The 22,338-nt window shown below is 40.6% G+C and overlaps 2 protein-coding genes across 7 annotated transcripts in view; one reads left to right on the forward strand and one right to left on the reverse strand.

Moving 5' to 3' along the window:
• The first annotated feature begins 568 nt into the window (after positions 1 to 568).
• cfap263 (cilia and flagella associated protein 263) lies at positions 569 to 8,338 on the forward strand. 2 transcript variants are annotated; one of them, XM_076885586.1, is made up of 9 exons: positions 569 to 862; positions 5,855 to 5,990; positions 6,371 to 6,532; positions 6,623 to 6,772; positions 7,093 to 7,203; positions 7,403 to 7,501; positions 7,588 to 7,695; positions 7,767 to 7,922; positions 8,014 to 8,338. In XM_076885586.1, exons 1-9 carry the CDS (start codon positions 717 to 719, stop codon positions 8,119 to 8,121), a joined length of 1,176 nt encoding a protein of 391 aa, XP_076741701.1. In that variant the 5' UTR covers positions 569 to 716; the 3' UTR covers positions 8,122 to 8,338. The 2 variants fall into 2 exon arrangements, with proteins under 2 accessions (XP_076741701.1, XP_014267328.1); XM_014411842.2 differs by lacking the exon at positions 569 to 862 and adding an exon at positions 5,279 to 5,517.
• Positions 8,339 to 9,326: 988 nt separating this feature from the next.
• srgap1a (SLIT-ROBO Rho GTPase activating protein 1a) overlaps positions 9,327 to 22,338 on the reverse strand; it is a 76,952-nt gene continuing 63,940 nt past the window's right edge. For 2 of the 5 annotated variants that reach the window (XM_004570766.4, XM_004570768.5), the window contains exons 19-22: positions 18,793 to 18,973; positions 16,861 to 16,998; positions 12,660 to 13,041; positions 9,327 to 11,932 (exon numbers count right to left, since the gene is read on the reverse strand). In XM_004570766.4, coding sequence (XP_004570823.1) covers positions 11,525 to 11,932; positions 12,660 to 13,041; positions 16,861 to 16,998; positions 18,793 to 18,973 — 1,109 coding nt within the window. In that variant the 3' untranslated portion in view covers positions 9,327 to 11,524. Of the gene's footprint in view, positions 11,933 to 12,583; positions 13,045 to 16,860; positions 16,999 to 18,792; positions 18,974 to 22,338 lie in introns of all 5 variants that reach the window. The other 3 variants (XM_004570765.5, XM_004570767.5, XM_076885587.1) reach the window with 2 other exon arrangements.

Consider the following 22,338-nt stretch of genomic DNA (forward strand, 5'->3'; position numbering starts at 1 on the left):
TGGTTATTGGTGTGAGTAGGACGGAGCTCAAGAGCAGAATACGACACAAAATGAAGGAAAGGTGGCAAAAGCAATGGGAGGAGGAGAGGAAAGGGCGATGGCTGTACAACATCCAAAGGAAAGCGGGGGAAATGAGAAGTACAGGACGAAACAGGAGAGAGGAGACGATTATATCTCGACTGAGATTTGGACACACTGGCTTAAATAGCACATTATTTTTAATAGGTAAACACTGTACAGGGGAGTGTGACTGCAGTAGGGAACAGGAAACAATAGAACATGTTTTATTGCATTGTCAGAAGTATGATATGGAAAGGAGACAACTGATCAAAAAGCTGGACGAGTGAAGTTGGACTTGTTTGATTTATTTCGCGTGAGCTTTATAAGTGAAAGTTATCAGGCTGTATTTTGGTTTTTTAGGCAGACTCATTTGTTCGGGAGAATTTGAATATTTTATTTTATTATATTATATTATATTTTTATTTATTTATTGTCATTTCGGTCCACACTCCACACTAGTTGGTGGCGGTAATGCACCATTTTGCTGTTTGCCAACCGCCAATAAACCTATACAGAAGAAGAAGATTGGTCGTGTGACCACAAGTTTTAATCAATCAAGTTGTAGATCGACTGCACCTCTGCTGTCCTTTTTTATTCTTTTGGTTGATTTGTAATTTGGTTTTGGCTAGCCCGTCCAGCTGCAAAGGCTGTTATGAATGACTGAGAGTGAGTCTTGTAAAGGCGGACTAACCTCTCTTCTTGTTTTTTCGTTTAATTTGATTGTGCCACTTCCCTTTACAAACCCAGGTTGCAGGTCATGCATAGCGGTGAGACCCGAATTGTTTGCAGTGCATGGCCACAGGTAAATTGCAGTGTCTCTAAAACTGGGTGTAACGGTTTGCAGTGTTATTTGTTAGCACCAGTGACTGCAGGGGTGTCAGACTCCAGGCCTCGAGGGGCGGTGTCCTGCAGGTTTTAGGTATCACCCCGGGTCAGGGTTAGGTTGATTAGTTCATTACCAGGCCTCTGGAGAACTTCAAGACATGTTGAGGAGGTCATTTAGCCATGTAAATCAGCTGTGTCTGATCAAGGACACACCTAAAATCTGCAGGACACTGGCCGTCGAGGCCTGGAGTTCGACACCCCTGCTGTAGAGTCATTGATTCGCACCTTTGGTTTGATGGTCTTATGTGCAGCTGGGATATTAGTAGAACGGGGGTGTCCAACTCCAGTCCTCGAGAGCTATCGTCCTTCAGCTTTTAGACTCATCCTTGTTCCGACACACCTCAATCAAATGAATGGCTTGTCATCAGGCCTTTGCCAGATTTGATGGTAGAGGTAATTCAACCATTTGATTCAACTGTGTTGGAGTGAGGATGCATGTAAAAGCTGCAGGACGGTAGCTCTCGAGGACTGGAGTTGGACACCCCAGTAGTAAAATGTTTTGTAAGTCCTGTCTGGGAATGAATGGGGAAATGTATGTTTAACTCATGGAATAAATAAATTATACATTTCTTTGACATTTTATTCAACACATTAGTGCTCTGTTACACAAACAAAAAATATATATCCTCAAGAAGGCGAGAGCATTTTTTTAAACTCTATGTAGCGAATAAAAGCCACCGAGTAACCGCTAACGACCTCTATACTACTTGTGCAAACTTTCAGGCCCAAAGCTCTTACAGGAACGAGCCCAGAATAAACGGGACAAGAGGGTCAATATCAGTCAGATATGTTAAAATTTATTTTAAAAGAACACAAAGGGTTTGCAAAAGGCCTAAAACATCAAAATGGGAAAGGTCACTAACGACCACAAGATAGTCTTATTGGTGCAACCTGCCAGCAATGCAACTATCACCTGCGGGCTTGCTCTCCCTCGGGGGTCCCAGATTCTCGTTGCTTTAAAAGAAACAAATCCACCCCAAATAAATACGAGCCCAACAGAACACTTATCGCATGCTGTTGAGTATTGCAGCATCGACAGCGATCAACTCGAAGGAAAATGACGACGGAGGCAAAAATGTCCTTAATATTTTGGGAACTTTATTCCTCATCAACACGCGGCAAAACTTTTCTCATGGGTGCCATTTTCGTTGTGGTATCCAATTTCTCCAAAACTATTTATTCTTTGCACTCAATTAATGGCTTACCTCATTGTGAACCATTCAGACATCGAAGGAATAAACATTTTTGATATTGAACTGAAAATAAGTCAGTTTGCAGATGACACAGTAATATTTTTAAAGGATAAATCAATACTCGAGAAAGCATTGAATGTCATTTCAATTTTTTCTAAAGCTTCAGGCTTGTGTCTGAACCTAAAGAAGTGTGAACTTTTGCCACTTTATGATTGTTTGGAAAATAGCATGAGGACGATTCCAGTGAAAAATGAAGTTAAGTATCTAGGCATCTATTTAGACAAAGACATCAACACTAGAGAATCAAAAAACCTAAAAGACAAAATTGATGGCATGTCCAAAACACTAAATCATTGGTTGACGAGAGATATTACAATTTTTGGACGCAATCTATTATCCAAATCAGAGGGCGTATCAAAGATGGTTTATCCAGCATACTCACTATACATTACCCCGAAAAGCATTAAAAAGATTAACTCTATAATCTATCAATTCATTTGGCGCAATAAAACACATTACATTAAAAAATCACAACTTGTCAAAGATTACGCTAAAGGTGGTATAAAGTCAATTGATTTTCAATCAATGGTTGGAGTATTTAAAATAAACTGGATAAAAGCCTTCCTCTTGAAACCTGACTCCATATGGTTCCATATCCCAAAAAATATTTTCAAAAAGGTGGGAGGGTTGGATTTTCTCCTGAAATGTGATTTTGATATATTGAAGTTGCCTGTGAAACTGTCAGAATATCATAAGCAGGTCTTGTCTTATTGGAAGATGGTGTTTGCCCATAACTTTTCACCACATTGCTCCACCTTGTGGAATAACAGAACAATTACAATTAATAAGAAGTCATTGTTTATTAAAGAGTGGTTTGAAAAAAACATAATCTTTATAACAGACTTACTTGATGAAAGGGGTCAGTTTCTCTCAGTGGGTGTTTTTAATGCTAAGTTTAACATTCAGTGTTCCCTTAGAGAATATGACAAGGTTTGTAAGGCAATCCCCTTACCTCTGTTGAGTTTGATTCAAGGTTATTTGTATTACTCTAAGGCACAAATTAGTCTACCTTCTTTACATCTAAACCAGATTCCTTTGACGGATAAAAATTGTAATAATAAAACCATGAACAAGATATTTAAAAACAAATTATTTCACGACTTTAACAGTAACACAAAACTAAAAGGGAGTAATGTTAAAATAACGAACAAATATACGCACTTTTTAAAATGGCCTATCCCCCCCAAAGTCAAAGAAATGCAATTTAAAATAATTAATGGATATTACCCAGCAGCTGAAATGCTTAAAAAAAGGTTTGGGTTTGAGGTAGAGCCATGTGGATTTTGTTCACAAAATGCGGAAAGTATTGATCATTTGTTTTTTTCCTGCTCAGTAACAACTGACTTTTGGCAAGATCTAGTAGACTGGTTGAGTATAAGAATAGATGGGATGACCCCACTGACTCTAACACAAGTTTTATATAATAATGGTGATCCATCTAAGGAACTGTCCATGCTACACAAGGTGGTGATAATTATGGGCAAATACCACATACACAAATGCAAATGGAAAAGTAAAAGACCTTCCCTAACTGTATTGAAAATTGAATTAAAATCTTTTTTGTCATCTTTAGAATTACTGAGGGATTCATGTAAAGAGGCTGCTTTGATATGCGACAATGGGACTCAATCTCTATCCTTTTAATGATTGTTTTTTGGTGTACTAAGTAAGCCACATGTATGTTAAAGTGTTCGCAGAAAGGAAACTGTTATATGTCATAAAAATGGCCTTCATATATTTATGTATATGTATATATGTGTTTTGTTTTGTTTTTGTTTTGTTTTGGTTTTTTTTGTTTGTTTTGTTTTTTTTCGTTTGATTTCTTATTCAACCTTTTCAAGATGTTGTTGCACAAATGTTGTCTCCCAACGAGAGATTGTAATATGTGCATAAATTTAATTAAAGTATTTAAAAAAAAAAAAAAAAAAAAAAAAAAAAAATTTTCGTTGTGGTATACTTTTTTTTCTTAGGGGCGTGATGACGCAGCATCCGTGCTCTTACAATGAAACAGTGCCTCCTTGTGGTGGCAACTAAAATACTGTCTCTGTTAAACCACAGTAACCATAATGCAGTTAAACACTGTACAACATGAGTACACACAATGAATATCTTAACACATGCACTAAGTGTTTTAGTTCAGGCAATAATCGGTGGCACTAAAATCACTCTTAATAAAACGTATTCACTGCAAATCCACACGGAGCACCTCTAAAAGACCTAATTCCCCTAAGGTAAGAGCCTAGCTCAGGGATTGCACATTGCCCGACTAATATTGCACCAGCCCAGTAGAAATAAAAACAAACCCGGCATAAAAAACAGTTTTAAAAGGTGACCCTACTAAAACCAAAAACGCAACAAAAAGGAGAAGGAGGAAAAAACAGTGACAAATTCACATGTGCAGCCTGTCCTCCAGCAGACAACTGTGTTTGCTGCACACCTGGCTTGTCTTCTAAAATCTCTACTCGAACCTCTGCTGTAGAGGTTTAAAACAACCGTTTGTGTAGAAGACAATTAAAACTTCTCAGGCTCTTCACCTACTCATACAACCATTGTTCACAGCCCTCGTCAGTGCAAATGACAGAAGAAGAGCACCTGCTGCCCGTGTTGCCAACTCCTCAGTAAGGAAAATCGCTATTGGCTGTCCTAAAAGTCGCTAAATGACGTCATCGCCTAATTTGCATAATTGGTCATGCTAATCTAATTGTAACCTATGTTGTTGGAGAGAGAAATAACATCGTGGAAGAGACATAAAGTGAGTAAAAAACGTCCTAAATGCATTTAGAGTTTCTTTAGAACTACAAATTAAATTTCTTTTAGCAATTATTGTTTTTTTTTAATGTCACAATTCCAACCCTGCTCCTTTACCCGGGCTTGGACCGGCAAAAGTGACCCGAAATAGGCGCTCTGGTGGAGTTACTTCGTGTATGTGTGTTTATAAGTAGTTTTAAACCTTGTGATCCACAAAACAGCATAAGAGTAAAAGAAGAACTGACTGCGTTATAGCACCCGCTGCTTGTTGAGAGTAAAAGCGATACGCGCTTTCACGTCTTTTTTTAGCGACTTTTTTTTTTTAGAAAAAAAGTCTGCTCTCTTGGGTCCCCTGGGTCCTAAAGCCTTCACTATTACATCCATTTCTCTCATTGCAAAACTTGCTGAGTAAAACGTTTCCAGAAGTGCGTGAATGCAACACTAGGCCATAGAAACCAGAGGTTCAGTGTACCTTAGCAACCATGGAGGACGAGCTTTCCTTGATCGAGGAAAATGACGAGGTCACGCAAGAACAGAAGGAACTCATTTACAAACGGATCGAAGAACTAAAGTAATGACAGTTCATATTTATTAAACTAAAAATAACTGCGTCCTATCGGCTGTAACCCTACAACTGACTTTATTTAACTTATTCCGTATAACCCACCAAAGTTACTTGCTAATGCTCTGCTAATGGTCTGTAATTTCAGTTAAATGTTACTAAAATACAACTTTTCGTCTATTAACCATTAGCTAGAAAGGTTTAGGGTGAGCTGTTCCACCCTCTACATAATGTTTTTTCTAATTAATTTTTCTTAAAGTAAGCGGTTACTTCTCCGAGCATTTTTAAGTGATTTTTAAAAAAAATTATTTATTTTGCCTGCTTTTCTTATTCATTCTTCCCCGAGGCATTCCAATGCAGCCCTCCTGGCAGAGAATGACATGTTTGAAAGCTTCATTTGCCGCCTGGATCCACAAGACCTGCTATCCCAGGCTGGGGGAGAAGGTGCCGGGGCAACACGAAGCTTGAAGCTGGGGGCTGGGGTAAGTACCATAAAGGTTTATTAAATAACCTTGAATGCAAATCCTTACTTGCTATTATAGGTCTCTTCCTAAAAGTAAAGACTGCAGATTAATGCTTCACACTCAACATATATCTACACACAGCACACTTTATTTGTCAGAACTTGTGAATTAGATAGACAGTGAAGGACAAAGTCCTTTTTATGGCTGTCCCAGCTGCAGTGTAATGTTTTTATAGTTTTAGGTAATGTCAATTTATTTACTGTTTGAGACAGGCCAAAATAAAGCAGATCTTATTGCATCAACTCTTTCCAGCCAATAAATGTTTGACTGAAAACATTTGCATTCTCTTTCTTGAACAAAACATCATAGGATACTATTTTGAGTTTTTGTGCCTTCAGGGCGTTGGATGGAGGCGAAAGTCCAGGTCCAACATATCGGACCGTTTTCAGCCGCTCACTTTAGAACAAAAACTGTGCGTAGCACAGAGAGAAGTAAGAGAAACGCAACAGGACCGGGAGAAACTCAAACTGAAATCTGAAAAAAACAAGGACAACTACAAGGTTACAACACACACACGCAAAAAATAAAACACAATATGTAGAAACACTGACTCAGGTACATTTATTCATGAAACATACTCGTCTTTTCAGGCCTCTATGAAGGAAGCAGAATTACGTCTGGCTGATGTCAGGAAGGCCAAGAACGATTTTGAGCGTAGACTGGTCAAACCTACAAAGGACAACACGCTAGAAATGAAAGAGCCAGAGAAGGTGCTCCAGTACATTGAAGACAAGTTAAAGGTAACAAAACTTGTCTTTTTAACAAAACAGTGACATCAACATGTGCACAGCAGTATTTGAATAGATTGTTCCAGGTTAGAGGTATGCACATTTCCAAAGGCCAGAGACTTTTTACCCTTTTAAAGTCATATTATTAATTTTACCCAAGTATTTTATATAAAGTCAATAAAATTACTAAGATTATTAAGATGGGTTAGCTTCTAAAGATTGAAGCAAGCAGCGTAAAGAACTTTTTTTCACCCTTGTTAGTTATCCGCTTTCTTCAGTCCTGTTTATAACCTCCCTTTCACCTCATTTGTTCTGTTCAAACGTATGTACAGGTCACCCAGCTGGAGACCTTAAATGTAAAGAATCAGGCACTAAAGCTCCACGAGAAGAAGCTCCTGCAACAGCTGCAGCAGAAAAAAGAGATGGGGAAAGCTGAGTATGAGGTAGAGAATGAAAGCAAATGTGTTGCTGTCAAGAGATTGTGTAGGTTGTAGGTTAGACTGTTACACGAGAGGACAGAAAATCAATGTACAGTCTGCTTTCTGCTGCCAAAGTTTGTCAGTGTCTTACATGTTTGTAACCATTTATATACTTGCTAATTTTGCTAGTGTGTAAATGCAAAGTTCTGTGTATTGCATCTAGGAATTTTTTCAGGAGTATGACGAGCCAAGACCCGACAAAAACCTGGATGAACTTCAGATCAACAGTTTGAAGGTTCAGCGTGTTCTCAGCTCACACAAGGTAACTCGCTGGAAATTTGTCAGATGGTGTTCTTGGCGTTATTTCCAGTATAACTTTCAGCTTATCTGTCATATCTGTGTGAGCAGGAAAAGCTGCAGAGTGTGACATTGATGTCGGCAGAGCTGAGCAATGACATCGCCAAAGTGAGGCAGATGCTGGCAAAAATAGAGGAGGAGTTAGAGCATGCTGAGAAGGTTTGTCGAAATTAGTAAAGCTTCAAGAATCTAAAACCCCCAATTTTAATACCTGATCTTTCTCTCCTCAGGAGCATTCAGCGGCTGAAGCCCTTAACCACAAACTCAGACGGCAGCTCAGAGATTATCAGGCTCCTGATATCACTGAGTACATGCATGTCAAAGACAAATACAAGAAGCTTAAGCAGAGCATTCACACTTGGGAGAGAAAGGTTGGGATTGCTGAGGTAAAATGTTATTTTTATTTAGTCTCTCCTCAATAACAATAAAACTGTTGTGCTATAGTATTAAAAACAACACAATCTCTGTTTTAACTAGATGGCCTTCAAGACCCACACTAAAGTGTGGAACAAACAGGTTGGAACTAGCTCCGGGGAACACCAAATCCCAATAAAACTCCCACACATAGCAGCACATAACATGTAGAAAAAAGAAGTTTCCCAAATGACTGATTTGATGACAACAAGAAAACTTTCCATCAATCGTTCTGCGTCTGCTTTGTTTATTATTGTTTGCAATCTTTTAATGCTTTTTGTTAAATGTAAAAACAATGGCTTTCATCCTCATCATATCTGTGTCCCTGAGAGTTACTTATTCAAAATTATGATTGACATTAAAAATTTCCTTTCTTTATTTATGCAAATGTGACTCATTCATTTAAGATTGACAGCCGTTATTGACACAAAAGGGAAACTCGTTCTGTAATGCAGTGTGGTGCCGAGGACCATCTGCAGCTGTGTTAAAAGGCACAGTGACAGGAGAATGAACTGATCATGTCACGGCAGGAAGAAACAGGAACTTCTGGAATAAACAAAGGCAACTCCACACATCAGGGCCCTGCTCTGACCGGTGTTCACAACAAGGACTCGGGACTTTGCTGTGAGGAAATGTGCTAACTACTTAGTTTGTGTGGCCTTTCTGCCTTTTGTTGTGCTCTCACAAGTTTCTGTACTCTCATCTTATTCGGACCATCTATTGCTCAGAAGGTAGTGCAGGTCGTTTACTAGCTGCAAGATTAGAGGTTTGATCCCTGGCTCTTGTACTCTGCACATTGAAGTAACCTTTTGCAAGATGCTGTTGTCCCAATGCATCTAACAGAGTGTGAATGTTAGACAGTGTGCGTAGGTTTAGAAAAAAGCACTTTTATGAATGTATGCGAGATTGGGTGAATGAGGCTTATAGTAAAAATGCATTTTGAGTGTGCAATTAAAGTAGAAAAGTGCTTTGTAAGCATCGATCTATTTACCAATCATCTACTCTTTTTGACTGTTGCAAATCTGAATGACTACAATCTTGAAACTGTACTTTTCTGCTATCCAAACAGAACAAAGAATAGACACACTGGCTGAGAAAGAGGCTCTGTGGGAAACATGACACTAAGCTGGTCCTTGTCCCCATACAGTGAAGGCAATGAGTCTGTTTTCTAATTTAATGAAAGCTTTCACAATTTTTTATTATTCTTGACAAAACCAGTGTATGTTATTCTTTGCAAAACTGGTAATTTTACTGTTCTGGCTCAAACGTCTTTTAGGGGCACTAAAACTTCATCTACACAAGTGTAGTCAATCTATTTAATAAATTGCAGTCAAAGTTCCTCAATAAAACAAACAAAAACAAAAACACACACAAGGTCAACAAACTATTTCCTTTATTAGAAAGAAATCCTTGAATGAACTCTAAACGTTATGATATTACATGCCATATATACAGTTATATACATAAAAGTGCAATGTCACATTGAGTAAGCTGTTTATTTATGATCAATTCTGCCATATAACTGTTTGGAAAATGGCATAATTTCTTATACACTTCATCATCCTGCACTGCATTTTCTCAAAAACACGGCATCTAATATGCGACCGGGCAGAGTGTCTGAAGTTCCTCTAAAACATTTCCAAAGGCACTTTCACAGAATACAGATGTACATAACACCACAGAGTAGCTTAAAGCCTACAGACGGCATAACTTGAGTCCTACTGTTGCTGATGTTACATAGTGACAAAAACACATTTTTTATATACACAACTGGCTTCACACTATAGGTGGGACACCTGTATCTCTGGATATTTATTCCACATCATATCTTCTAAGTGATTTCTACCCAGAAACACAACAAATATAACAAAAAGAAGATTACAAAAATAATGAAAGTTAGTAATTCAGAAATTAATTAACCTTTAATTATTTATACATATAATATTTGTCAAGTCAAAGATAGTGTAAACCTGCTGTTAGAGAGCATTGCTTATGCACTGCAACCTAACTACCAAACTCTTTTCTATATGTAACTATGCTAGCCAAACACTCCAATGACATGCACCCGGCTCTGTTATTTCTACAGCACAGAGGTTAAAAAAACAAAAACAAATGGAGACATACAGGGGTGCAGCCACAAAACTGGAAGTCTGGCACATACAATTTTATGAGGCTATTGCATTTTGAAATCATTATATAGGAGCTGACTGACCCACGTAGCCCATTTCTTTCCATGCACTTCTAAGTATCATCCACACAAATCGGTAAATGCGCGAAAAGAGCTTCAATGTCAGTCTGAGAGCAGTATGCAAACATTATTGACATTCTTTCCCAAATATAAAACAGACTAGAGGACTCAAAGCAAGCTGCTGTTTTCAAACACCTTCGCAAAGAGAAGCACAGGAAGCAGGGGGAACGTATTAGGAGGCTTTTACAACTAACAGTCATCAGGTCCATGGCTACTGGCAGCACAACCACAGGGCGCCACCTTGAGTCTAAACATGAAGGATCAGTATCCGTGCTTTGACTTATAAACTCATGTCTTTGGGTAAATAAAGCCAAACAAGGCATAAAAGGAAGCTATGGCATGTAGTCCACGCAGTGTAACAACATATTTTTCATCATCATTTTCTCCCTAAAGGTTACACAGATGCAAAAGCAAACACATATCAGGCGCATTTCTTCCCACAACCTAAGGTAACGTTGCAGGAATTTATGAACGCATCAAAATGTTCAGACGTAAAAGTCATAAAGCAATAGTGGTTTTATCCAATCATCATCTGTCATTCCAGGCAATATGCTTAAATAAATCTGAGTGAAGCCAGCACAGAGGTGATCTTTGTACTTAACGAAACACAACAGACGGCATGCTTTGCTGAAGAAAGCTGCAGTTTACATGCGAGTGGAAAAAAGCATACTGGTGTCAGTACTACTCATTTATTAACAGAGTACCGTTAATAAATAATCTGTAAAGGGCTCTTTTGGCTCCTTAAAACTCTTTCTGCCCAGCAAGTCACAGCACCTTTTCTATTAATGAACATCTGATGTATGATCTATGTACTGGTTCGCAACACCTCCGAAGGCCATTCTAGATAAAAGGGAAAGAAAAATCTAATCTGTGGTCACGACAGCTCTCACCACAGGTTCAAGAACTGCATGCACCACATGTTGTTCAGAGTTACAGTTCATTATCATCTGTAAACTAAACTAATGTGTACATTTTCTAAAACTTTCCGGAAGCCTTTGTGATTTGTTGTTTTTAAAATCTTTTTTTTAAAGATATCTGTTATTTAATATTAATATTACCTAAACATATTAACACAAATCTGAGACAACAGACAAATCTGTCTTCACTACAACTCCTACATCAATAACTCAGATCTAATCCTTTTTAAATTCTTGTTTTCAGATTCAAACCATCAAAAAGAAATGTCTCCAATCCAGGGCCAAGTATTTTACACACTCTTAGATATTACTTGTACTCTCTCTGAGAACTGTAAACACTGGTTTCACAGTCTCTTGGGAACTAGATTGAGAGTTTTTGATTTACATTCTCCGATTCCTGCCCTGGAGGTTACATGGTGCAGGACTTATCCAGAGGGTCCTGAGAAGAATTAGCAGGAGGCTGAGGGGCCTGATTTGATTTTGGTAAGACCATGGGCTTGGGCCTCAAAGCAGGGGGTTTGAGCTGCACCCCCATGCGTGGTGCTACCACGGGCTTGAACGTGCTCACAGAATCATTGGAGGAGCTGGTGCTGCGGCGGGTGGGCGGCTCAGTGTTGGCAGTTGACCGCAGCATGACGGCGTGGATGGGGCTGAGGGACTCGCTGGAGCTGGCCGGCGTCGGACCTCCGCCGCTGCTGCCGGAGGTCTGCCGCTGCTCCAGGGTGTCCAACACCACGTCGGGGGCGTGCTTGGCTGAGCTCTGCCGCTCCAGCTCTCGCAGCTCATTCAGAGCAGTGTTCATAGTTTCCTCTATGTCCTGCAGGAGAGGAGAAAATGTGCGTGAGAGAGGATGATAATGACATAGGCAAGACACGAGCAGGAGGGTTAAGATGAAAAAAAGAGAGAAAAAACAAGAAGGCAAGATTGGATGGAGAAATTAAGAGTGAAAAAGACCAGAAACATGCAAAAACATGGAGAACACAGACACAATATAAAAGAAGACCACAAGGAGAGATTTTTTAAGAAAACACCAAGCATGCAGTATACATGCAAAGTTAGTAGACAATATTACTTAATACTGGCTCTTCTCCCTCACCATGTTAATGGCTCTGGATTGCAAATGAGATGCAGAGATGACATGTTCATCTTAGCATGCTCCCAGTAGGCAGACCGACAGCCCAGCACAGTTTAAGGTGCTCTCTGTAACCCTCTGCTTTCTAAACGACAGCCTATAAAAGACTATGGCTCCACTATTATATAATCTTATATGACAGAAGCCATATTAGAATGATGAGAAAATTCAAGACTTTGGAATATTTGGCATTTTCCAAAAAATTCAGAATTTATAGGAATATTGTGTGTAGGAGTATACTGTGATCCCTGCCGTCTGCCTGTGAAGCTAGTCTTTTGCGTTTCTTTAGCACAGGGACTAGGTTGCAGCCAGAGGAAGCAGAAGACTGGGACTGACTATGTTTTTACAGGGCAGGGCAGGGCTTTGATGGTGGAGGGAGCTGCGGTCGGGTCGCCGCTCGTCCCGCGCTGACCTGTGCGATGGTCTCCGGATCCAGGGGCTTGCCGCCGTGGTGGTGGTGGTGGTGGTGATGGGCATCGGTAAAGCCTGTGTACTGGCCCGAGGACGTGGAACGTCGAATCGGTGGGCTCTCCATCTTCTTCAGGGACTCGTGACGACTGATATTCGTCAGACTGCTGTGGCCAGCGCGGCGCCGTCGCTCAGGGCTGTCTATGGCAACGTGATTGCGACTTCGCAGCATGTCCCGTGGGCTGAAGTGGCCTAGAACTGGTGAACCCATCTCTGGAGTCCCGCCATGTCCACTATGACTCTGCTGGGAGGTATGCACCATGCAGTGGACATCACTGGGACGGGCAGGTGGCCGTCGAGACGGTGGATCTGATCTTTTCCTGTGTCTGCTGCAATATAAGTGCAGGAAAGAGGAAACAATAGGCAAGCATTAAAAAAAAAAGCAGTTTTCCTCACCACTACTTCATCACATTAGCTGTGATTTATTAGTAGTTTAAAGCTTCTAAAAACAGAATTAGATGGGGCATATTAGCTTTTTGAGGGAATCCTTGATGTCAAGCATCGGTTAAGGTTATTCTGGAGAGCAGGTAGAATGGATCTGTTGTTCATCAGAGGATCAAAACAGACTCCTCCAGGGGACGCTGAAGCTGCCTTATCACAGTTAAAACACGGAGACGGAGCTGAGTATGAATGCACTTCTATCACACATAAATCCCTTTACATTAACAGACTGCTCCACGCCAACATCAGTTTCACTGAAGCATTTGTGTTACTCCATAAAAGACCAGTAAAGGAGCGCATCCTCCTTTGTATTGCTCCAACAGGTTCAGCTCTGTTGTGGTTGTCATACTTACGCAGAGTCGAGGGCTGTAACGATTAATCAAAGCAGCTCATCACTTACAGTCAAGCAGCGCAGTGTCTAATTTTATTATCACTTGCTTTTTGAGTTGGTGTTACATTTATGGAAATAGTGACAACTTAAAAGATTCAATTAGTAATACAGCATCTGGATTCTAATGCAGGTCAGGTCAGTTATTAGAGTTAATCATCTTCAGTAATAACTCTTCCTCGGTTGTTTCTCCGAAACAAACGGCTTCAAGTAGAGAGTTTACATCAGCCCTATGAACGAGCTCTCAGACATTATCATTAACATTTCCAGGCAGTTTTATTACTGTGATAAAGAAAAAGCAGTAATGAGGATGGACGAGAAGGTGGTGAATATTTTGGTGAATATAATGTGAGCTCTACCTGCAATGCCAGAGTATCAGGTAAATCCAAACAGACCTTTGATTATGTAACACTCTGAAACCCACACACATCTGAATGTAAATTTATAAATTCATGCGCATAATAAAAACATATGACTGCACCAATGGCTGCTGTTGAAAGCTCACACACTAAATAATAGAGATCCAGTGGTGGAGTGGTGCAGACACGGTGTCTGGTGAGGAAACAACATTTTTTTTTTCCCTTGACTGCACTGACATTTCTTGAATAGCAAAACAACTGCAGCACCTGCTTATAAACTGCAGGTGGAGCAGTCAGCATGTATGTCCTTAATCTTCCTCTGGGACAGCATGTACTACAACAGGCACCGCAACTTACTCTGCAAGCTGTCACCGCATTGACAGCTCACCCTTTGCTTATTATGGCTTCGACTAATAATGTAACAGAAATCACAAGACGCTGTACGTGCCCCTCTTCATTAACACAGAAAAACAGGCCGAGTGAAGGAATTGTTCTGGTCACATCAACATGCTTCTTCTCCACTAAAAGAGGCTCTAACACAGCTGTCTTGTTTACTAATGCTTACTGTGATTACCATAGAAGTCTGTCTGGTGAGCGTGTTATTGACTGAGACCACCAAGAGGGGAAAATATCCAAAGAAAAAAATATCCAGTGGTATAAATGATTCAAAACTTGCTGTTTGAATGGAAAAGTAGATAGTGAGCAGGGGGAGGGTGGAGGGTAGAAGAAAGAGGAGAGAGGTGGGGATCACCTGGGAGCCAATGACAGGAAGAGTGTGACAGATTCTAGTTTAAGGACTTTGAGGACGCTTATTAAGGCTGATGTTAAAAGGATGATTCATTCAGATATGTTCAGCTGCATACCAATACCTGCAGTGGTGTAAATATTGCCTCTAGCATGAATCATCAACATTTCAACAGTGAAGTAGAGGGAGTGAGTATGGCTCTGAATAAAATAGCATGTGTTTGGCCAAAACCCAGTAAGAGATATTTCAAGGTCGCTTATCCTCCACCAATGAAAAGAGAAGCAGGAGACAAAATACTGGCACTAACCAGCAGAGAGACTGCCAAAAAGACTGAGGTGTGATTGGATTTGTGTGTCTACACAGTGTGTGTGTGTGTGTGTGTGTGTGTGTGTGCGTGTGCGTGCGCCAATCCTCCATGTGCATGACTGAAATAGTTGTTTAATACTCATACTTTCTGACGCGAACTGTCTGGTAACTTGGGACAAAACAATGTGGCTGATGCTTGCAATTAGACAAAGAGCTGAGTTTAGGAAACACAATGTCAGAGGAAGGCAGCACACTCAGGAGTTACTGTTACTGCTGCCGTAAAACTAATGGTCTCCAACTGCCCTGTTTTACGTAAAATGGAAACATTATGAATAATTTGCAGTGATTTAACAGGGTAAAAGTCAAATTTGCAGTAAACTAATTACAGTGAAACAAGGGTGTCAAACATAAGGCCTGGGCCCAGAATTGGCCCAGCAAAGACTCCAATCTGGCCCGCTGGATTACTTTGGAAAATGTGAAGGAGAACAAGAATTTTGGACTTTTTAATTTAATTTTCATAAGTTTTACAGCTTTTCCTACTGATAAAAACCTGCCCCATGGCTATTAATGCCACAACAAAGACTTTAAGCCCATAGAGTCTAGGGCTGCCACAAACGATTATTTTGATAGTCGACTAGTCACCGATTATTTTTGCCATTAGTCATCAGATCATCATCCATTGGACATAAAACGTACAGCTTATTGCACCAGCAGCATCTGCTCTTATATAACTATCATTAGCTTACAGCTTTAAGCGTTTAAAGTATGTGCTAACTAAAAATAAAGACAAGATGATAGTTTATTCAATTTTAATGAAATTTGCAGATTGTTTCGGTAAAGTTTAATAAACTCCTTGCTATCTAAAATATAACAGGACACCGGAGTATATTCTCCAGCATCTCACACTTCTGATAATCAGCTGTCTGCTTGACGTTTATTCAGCTGTGTAAAAACTATAACTTTAATCTCAGCCAAACCGATTTACTTAGGAACAAATAAAATACTACAAAAAGCCAAACAATAACATTGTTAAGTTATCTAAGTGACTTATATATCACGTTTAACCTGAGTAGCGAAAGACAGCGGTGGGTTTCAAAACGATTTGCTGGGAGTCCGGTGTTCTCACGGCTCTAACGAGCCTTGCCCCCGGCTAGCTATCGAGCTAGCGGTGGGTAACAGACGTCTCCGAAAACGTCGGAGCGCTTTTGAAAATATGCGGTGTCTTGATAAACTGAGCAGATATTTGAGGTTTACACAGCTACATTCTCGCCTGAAAATATGTTAAACGTTTATTTTGTGACCCAGAAAGAATAATAAGAGTAATATTAAAACTAACTAGCTGCCGCCATTGTTGACAACTGAGCTGGGCCGCGCTATGAATTCTGGGACACAGCTTCTTCTTCTTCTTCGGGGTTTAACGGCAGCTGGTTCCTTGTACATGCTGTGCTGCCATCTTCTGTTTCAGTCCGTTATTACACTCTTAAATCCTGCTACTTATTCCTGCGTCTTTTGTGATCTTACAAAGCTTCAAACGACGCGTCAACTATTAAATCAGTCGTCGACGATTCTGATAGTCGACGTAATCGTGACTAGTCGACTAATCGTGGCAGCCCTAAAAGAGTTGTGCTGACAGATTCCTTTCTCTTGAAATAACTGTTAATTTTGCGTCCCACATAAGACCAAAGTGGGCTGGATTTGGATGTAAAACAAATTTTGACATCACTCTTTAAAAACGTGGGAAGAGCGTCTATGATCCAAATTAAAAATTTTAAAGGTTTTTTTTTGATATTCAGAACTGCAAAATCTCTGTGGTCCCTAATTAAGGTATTTGACAGAAATTGTGTAAAAAAACCAAACAAACAAAAAAACATCAACAGCTAGCACTGTTTTACAGCAGTATACCCACCTGGTGATGAAGGCTTCAGAGATCCTGGTGTCATTGGGTGAACCGATGTCTTTTCCTGAGCATTTATCCTCCCCAGCATGGCCACTGCTGGCCTCGCTGTCAGCCTTCTGACTCAGAGTGTCTGAGAAGTTGTCATCTCTGGGACACAGAGACAGTGTGACATTGAGACATGAAAAGAGCAAGAAGTGATAGACAAACCCACAGTAGAAAAAAAAAAGGGACAAATCAGCAAATCAGTCAATCTTTTATATTTGTTCAGTTCTTCAGTATCAGTATTTTCCATCCGTTTCCTGAGAGTCAGCATGTGTCACCCCCACCCCCACCCCACAAGGTCTACGGAGTCAGATGAGTCATAGTCCCGAACCTCTCAGCATTCTGGTGATGCGCTGTGTCGGCGACACGCACAAACACTCACACACAAACCAGCTGCATGAGTTTCAGTGAGCTGTGTCACTGGATACTCGGTACAGTTGGTGCCTGTCAGGTGGCAGTAATCAGACCTACTGAGCTGCACTGTTGCCTCTGATGGCATCATCAAACACAGTCACTTATTTAGCAAATCCACATGAACGCACAGGGTCACAGCACAGACGAGCACTTCTCCAAAGCAGAGGCAGCTACCAACAAAAATTACAAACGAATTTTCACAGTCAAACGTTGACAGGTGACATCTTGTGCCAAAGTACTTTAGGAAACATCTCCCTGTATATGTTATTTTTTTACAGGACGAGTGAAGATTGCAATCTTGTGCGCTCTTACTTTCCTCTGCCTGCTCACTTTAAGTAGAGACCAGGACGTTACTTCCTTGGGAACAACGTGTACAGCTGTAAATTTCTGTGCTCTTTCATTAACTAAGATGACACCCCATCAGCAGTGCTCCCTCCTAGTGAATTATTGATAGGGGTCCTTTGACGGGACAACAGCAGCAGGGGAAGGAGGAAAACAGAAAGAGCGTGAAGGCATTCCAAATGACTGTTTTGCCAGCCAGCTACTAAGTGATTGGAGTGATTCTGTTCCAGTCCTAACGAGACAGTGACTTCAGTCCATTAGGCACCAACAGTCGCTATGGCAGAGTGCATGCTTGTTAGTGCTGAGAGCACGAGACGGTGACAGAAGGCTTGGTTAAGGACCCTGGAGATGCAGAAAGCTCCACAGCTGAGCAGGGATGACAGTGGAGGACAAGACAAATGAGCCTGAAGGTCCCCTGTGCGCGACCCTATAGTAACCTGACGGCCTAGCAGCCTTTTTGTGGAGCAAAGTCAACAAGGACAAGTGTGTTGTTTAACCCACAGGGATATTTTGCTAAGGACTTTAGCTCTCAGACTCTAAGTGGATCTGGCACTAGTTAAGCAGCCTTTGGTATAATAATTAAGCGAGGAGAGGTCAGAAACTACTCGTTCATCTTCCAACTAAAGAATTCCATTTTAATTGTATAATTAAAAATATATAAAAATTACATTTTTATATACATTCAATCTATAAATGAATGTATTACTTTCAGTGGTTCTTTATAAACACCTTCTGTTAGAGCATTTTTCAAGGTTTGAGGACTCTGTCAGCTGTGGAACGAGTAAATGTTTTCCCTCATCTTAGGTTTAGTTCAAAAGATGCTGGCATCATATTTACTGAACAGATAGGAAACAGTATAAATCTTCCTGTCCAGCCTCAGCTCAGATAAGCTCTAGCCCAACCCCACACCCCTGAACTGGATAAGCAGTTAAGAAAATGGATGTATGAATGTTCCCATCCATCTCTTGGGAAGAAAGTACATAACATATATTATGAACATCTGATTATTCCTTTACAACTGCCTACAGTTTGAGGTTAGCTAGAGGTAAACTGACTAGTCAGTATTCACTGTGCATGATGCACATCTTTTGTTTGTGCTCAATACAGAAGATATTTATTGCTCTATATTTGTAGGACACTCACATGTCTTGGACTACAATGTACTGGTGTGGCACCAGGCCATCAATCCCATTGTGCCTCCCCTCCCACCAGTCTTCAGATGCCCGTTGATACAGCAGCAGGGAGGCGCCCTTCTTGAAAGACAACTCTCGAGAAGAGCGCCCGACGTAGTCAAACTTGGCAATGGCTTCAATAGGCTCACCCTCTGTCAAGAGAAAGGATTAGTCAGGTTAAGTACATGTCAGATATGGCAAAGTCATCAAGTACAGATGGTTGTTATTTCATGTGCAGACATTTCTAACAACTGATTAAAGTGCTGTAGACTTGGGAAATAAAAATCTAATTTTGGAAACAAATGCACTTACAAATACAGGCTGGCTACAATTCAAGGGAGTCTAACACCGACATGTTTGTAGACGTGAATATGCAGTTGATGCAAGTGCACATGGAGTGCAAGTAAGCTAAGCCAGCTGATTCCCCCGCCCTCAGTTCCAGTCAATAGTAACCCAGCTTTACAACAGCAGGCCAGAGCCACTATGGGCCCTGAGGAGCTTTAGCAGGACATGTATAGAAGCTTTTGAGAGGAGATCTATGCGACTCAGGGGCATGTGAGTCACGGCATGGATCATCAGACTGGGGTGATTACTGCTCAATAATTGTACAAATAGAGCTCTGGATCACTGACAACAGAATGTGAAACATACCGTGAAAAGTTACTGCGTAAAACACCAGCCAGTGGTCGACTGAACAATTATTATTACAGTTTATTTTAATTTACTTGTACACATTTAACTACTTGTGTTCCCCGAATACAATCTGAAGAGAACAACATCTAGAGTTGACTTTACTTTTCAAAAAAGGCACAGTCTCCAAGCCAATATGTATGCACTACAGCAACACGAGGCTAAAAATAGCTTCTTTATTCCTCCCTCGCTCCTACCTCTGCTTTCCTGCCAGCTCACTTTCTCGCTTCAAGTCAGACAGGGGGTCCCTGGACAGACGTAACACAGGCTCTATATATACGCTGGTAGGAAGGCAACAGAGTAAATGTCTGAAACCTGTCTCAGCTGTGACAACTCATCGTGATATACTGCATCTTTCTCAGGAGTGGGAGATTAATTTCAAGATGAGAATCCCGTGTGCTAAAGAAAATATAGGCTTGATTGTGGAAAGACTTGTGGGCTCTGCATTTCTTCCAGTGTCCTATTTTATCTCATGTATTCTCGTTCAGTTTCATCCCACCTTTAACTTGCTCCTGTCTTTGCTTCACTGGGTTGTCAGTTTTTGCCGTGGCTCCAATGAAATGTGACAAGCAGGAATTTACAGTTTGAATTAATCGGACTGCACTACAGTGGACGAGGCTGTTAATAAAGCAGACGGCACAGTCGTCGGTGCAGGGGAATTCTCTTCCTTCCTCTACTTTCTTCATCCCTTTCAGTCACGTCAATAAGCTGATCCTGCGATCTGTCAATGTGTACCCAAGGCACACGCGTGTGAGCGCTGCAGGGACGTGACTGAAGCTGGAAGCAGCAGGCAGGATTCCCTTTGTCATGTCGTGCAATTATAACTGAAAATCTTTCAGAACCAACTGAACTCGGTTGCACACGTACATGTACGCACCCTCCCACACTGAGACTGGAGCTAAAGAAATGCTGAACCATGAGAGTTGGAGGCATGTGGTCCAAGAGATAGAAACTGTCAGATGTCTTGCACACGCCAGTGGAGCGCGGTTGGTGTGGATGTTGCTTACACCAGTGTTCCCACAGAGAAATGGGGCAGCAGAAGCCTGGTTTGATATGTTTTTAGGATCAATGGCACTAAAGGAGGCTTCTTTTCCCCCACTGCACATCATCATGATGTTAATAATCGCACGCTCTTGCTGTTACAAAACAAACAGCAGACACTGCGGCAAACATGGGAAAAAAAGAAAAGAAACATGGCTCCTAATAGGAAAACTGACTACGCTCTGCAAAGTATAACAATACATTCCCCTTTAACATCTACAATACAGCGAGCAGGTTCACGTGACATCGAGGGCATCCTGGTATATTCCTGTAACTGCCATAATCAATGAGTCATTTAGTTCATTTCTGACCTTGTGGGAAATTTACCAGCAGACACAACATTAATGTTGCCACTCTAAAACCAGTTAAGCTCCTCGCGTGACAACCATCATCTCAAATGTCACGCGTGTCGGACAGTGTCAAATGTCACAACGCCCAGTTTGTGCCTCCCATATGTTAACATTATTGCTGCTTCAAATAACTGTGTCCTATAGGGGAAAAACTTTAATTTAAGATTGATTTCAAAGCTGTCTTTGCTTAGCAGGTTAATAAAAAGCACAAACTGTTGCAGAGATCAAAGGAAATGTGATTATTTTTACACATACAGCACAAAAGGCTTCAACTCTTGTTTCTTTATATTTTGCTTCCAGAGAGCAACACATTATTGTCACTTTTTAAAGTGGTCTTGAGTGTTTCTCCAGGGATGAACCAGTGTTGTGTCTACACATAACAGATAACTTGGGAAAGAACCAATTTTAGTAGTTACTAGTAAAACACAATTCGCTCCCTGGCCCAGAATACTATTTTTGCATCAACAAGGCGAGTTCCAAGAAGCCGTTAGCTGAAACTTGGCATTATCTCAGCATGGTGGAAACTGGTGGATTAAAACCAGAAGTGGCAGGCCTACAAATAAACCAGCTACAGTAGATGAACAGTATCTGAAAGTCACATCCTAAAGAAACTGAACTGGACTTTCAGTTAATCCTCCTACTGTTCTCTGAAAATTCATCAGAAAAGATGTTAGTGGAAGGATGGCTGTAAAGAAGCCGATCTTAAGGAGGGAAAACTGAGAGAAAAGGGTGAGGTAGGCCAAATTAGACAAGAACTAGCCTTGATGTTTGGTTCCAATGATTGTATTAGGGCTGTGCGATATGACCAAAATTAAGACATCTATCGTCCGATAACGATATAAATCACAAAAATGTAACATTTTCTGTAAATTCTGTGAATCTCGGGCAGCTCGACTTGCGTGAAGTGTTTCCAGCTGGAGTCGAGTGTTTTAACCGATGTATGAAACGATACATTTTTAGACATAAGTTGTAACATCCGCCGTTTTCTTTGTGAGTATTTATTACACGGCGTGCTGCGGGGAAAAGCCTGTTCTAACGTTTGAGTCTAAGGTTTATTTTCTAACACTTGACGGCTCTTTTTTAATTCTCATCCGTAAATAATCTGCTCTTTCACGTGATTCAGTTTATTTTGAAAAGTCTCAACAGGATCTTGAGCTTTATTGTGAAAGGTTTATGTGGAAAATAAACAAGCAGACACGCGATGGTTTTACAGTCGTTGTTGCTAACGACAACGCATAAAAACAAGCCCTTGTCTGTCTGTAGTGTGGTTATATTAAATATAAGCGAAAGAGAGAACTTTAAGAAATGAATATAGCCACTACAGTGACCATCAAAACCATGAAAAAATATTACCGTAAAGAGTTTATTTTGCGACACCACGAAACAAACGATAGCGTAAAATGAAACGATAGATGTTTTTATATCGTCATCCGATA

The sequence above is a fragment of the Maylandia zebra genome, linkage group LG7 (assembly GCF_041146795.1).
Source record: "Maylandia zebra isolate NMK-2024a linkage group LG7, Mzebra_GT3a, whole genome shotgun sequence".
NCBI lineage: Eukaryota > Metazoa > Chordata > Actinopteri > Cichliformes > Cichlidae > Maylandia > Maylandia zebra.

Excerpts from the sequence above, each read along its gene's own strand:
- cfap263 (XM_076885586.1), top strand. The coding sequence starts at position 717 with ATGACTGAGAGTGAGTCTTGTAAAGGCGGACTAACCTCTCTTCTTGTT. Across the intron at positions 7,502-7,587 it reads GTGTTCTCAGCTCACACAAG|GAAAAGCTGCAGAGTGTGAC; the intron begins GTAACTCGCTGG and ends CTGTGTGAGCAG. Across the intron at positions 7,923-8,013 it reads GAAAGGTTGGGATTGCTGAG|ATGGCCTTCAAGACCCACAC; the intron begins GTAAAATGTTAT and ends TGTTTTAACTAG.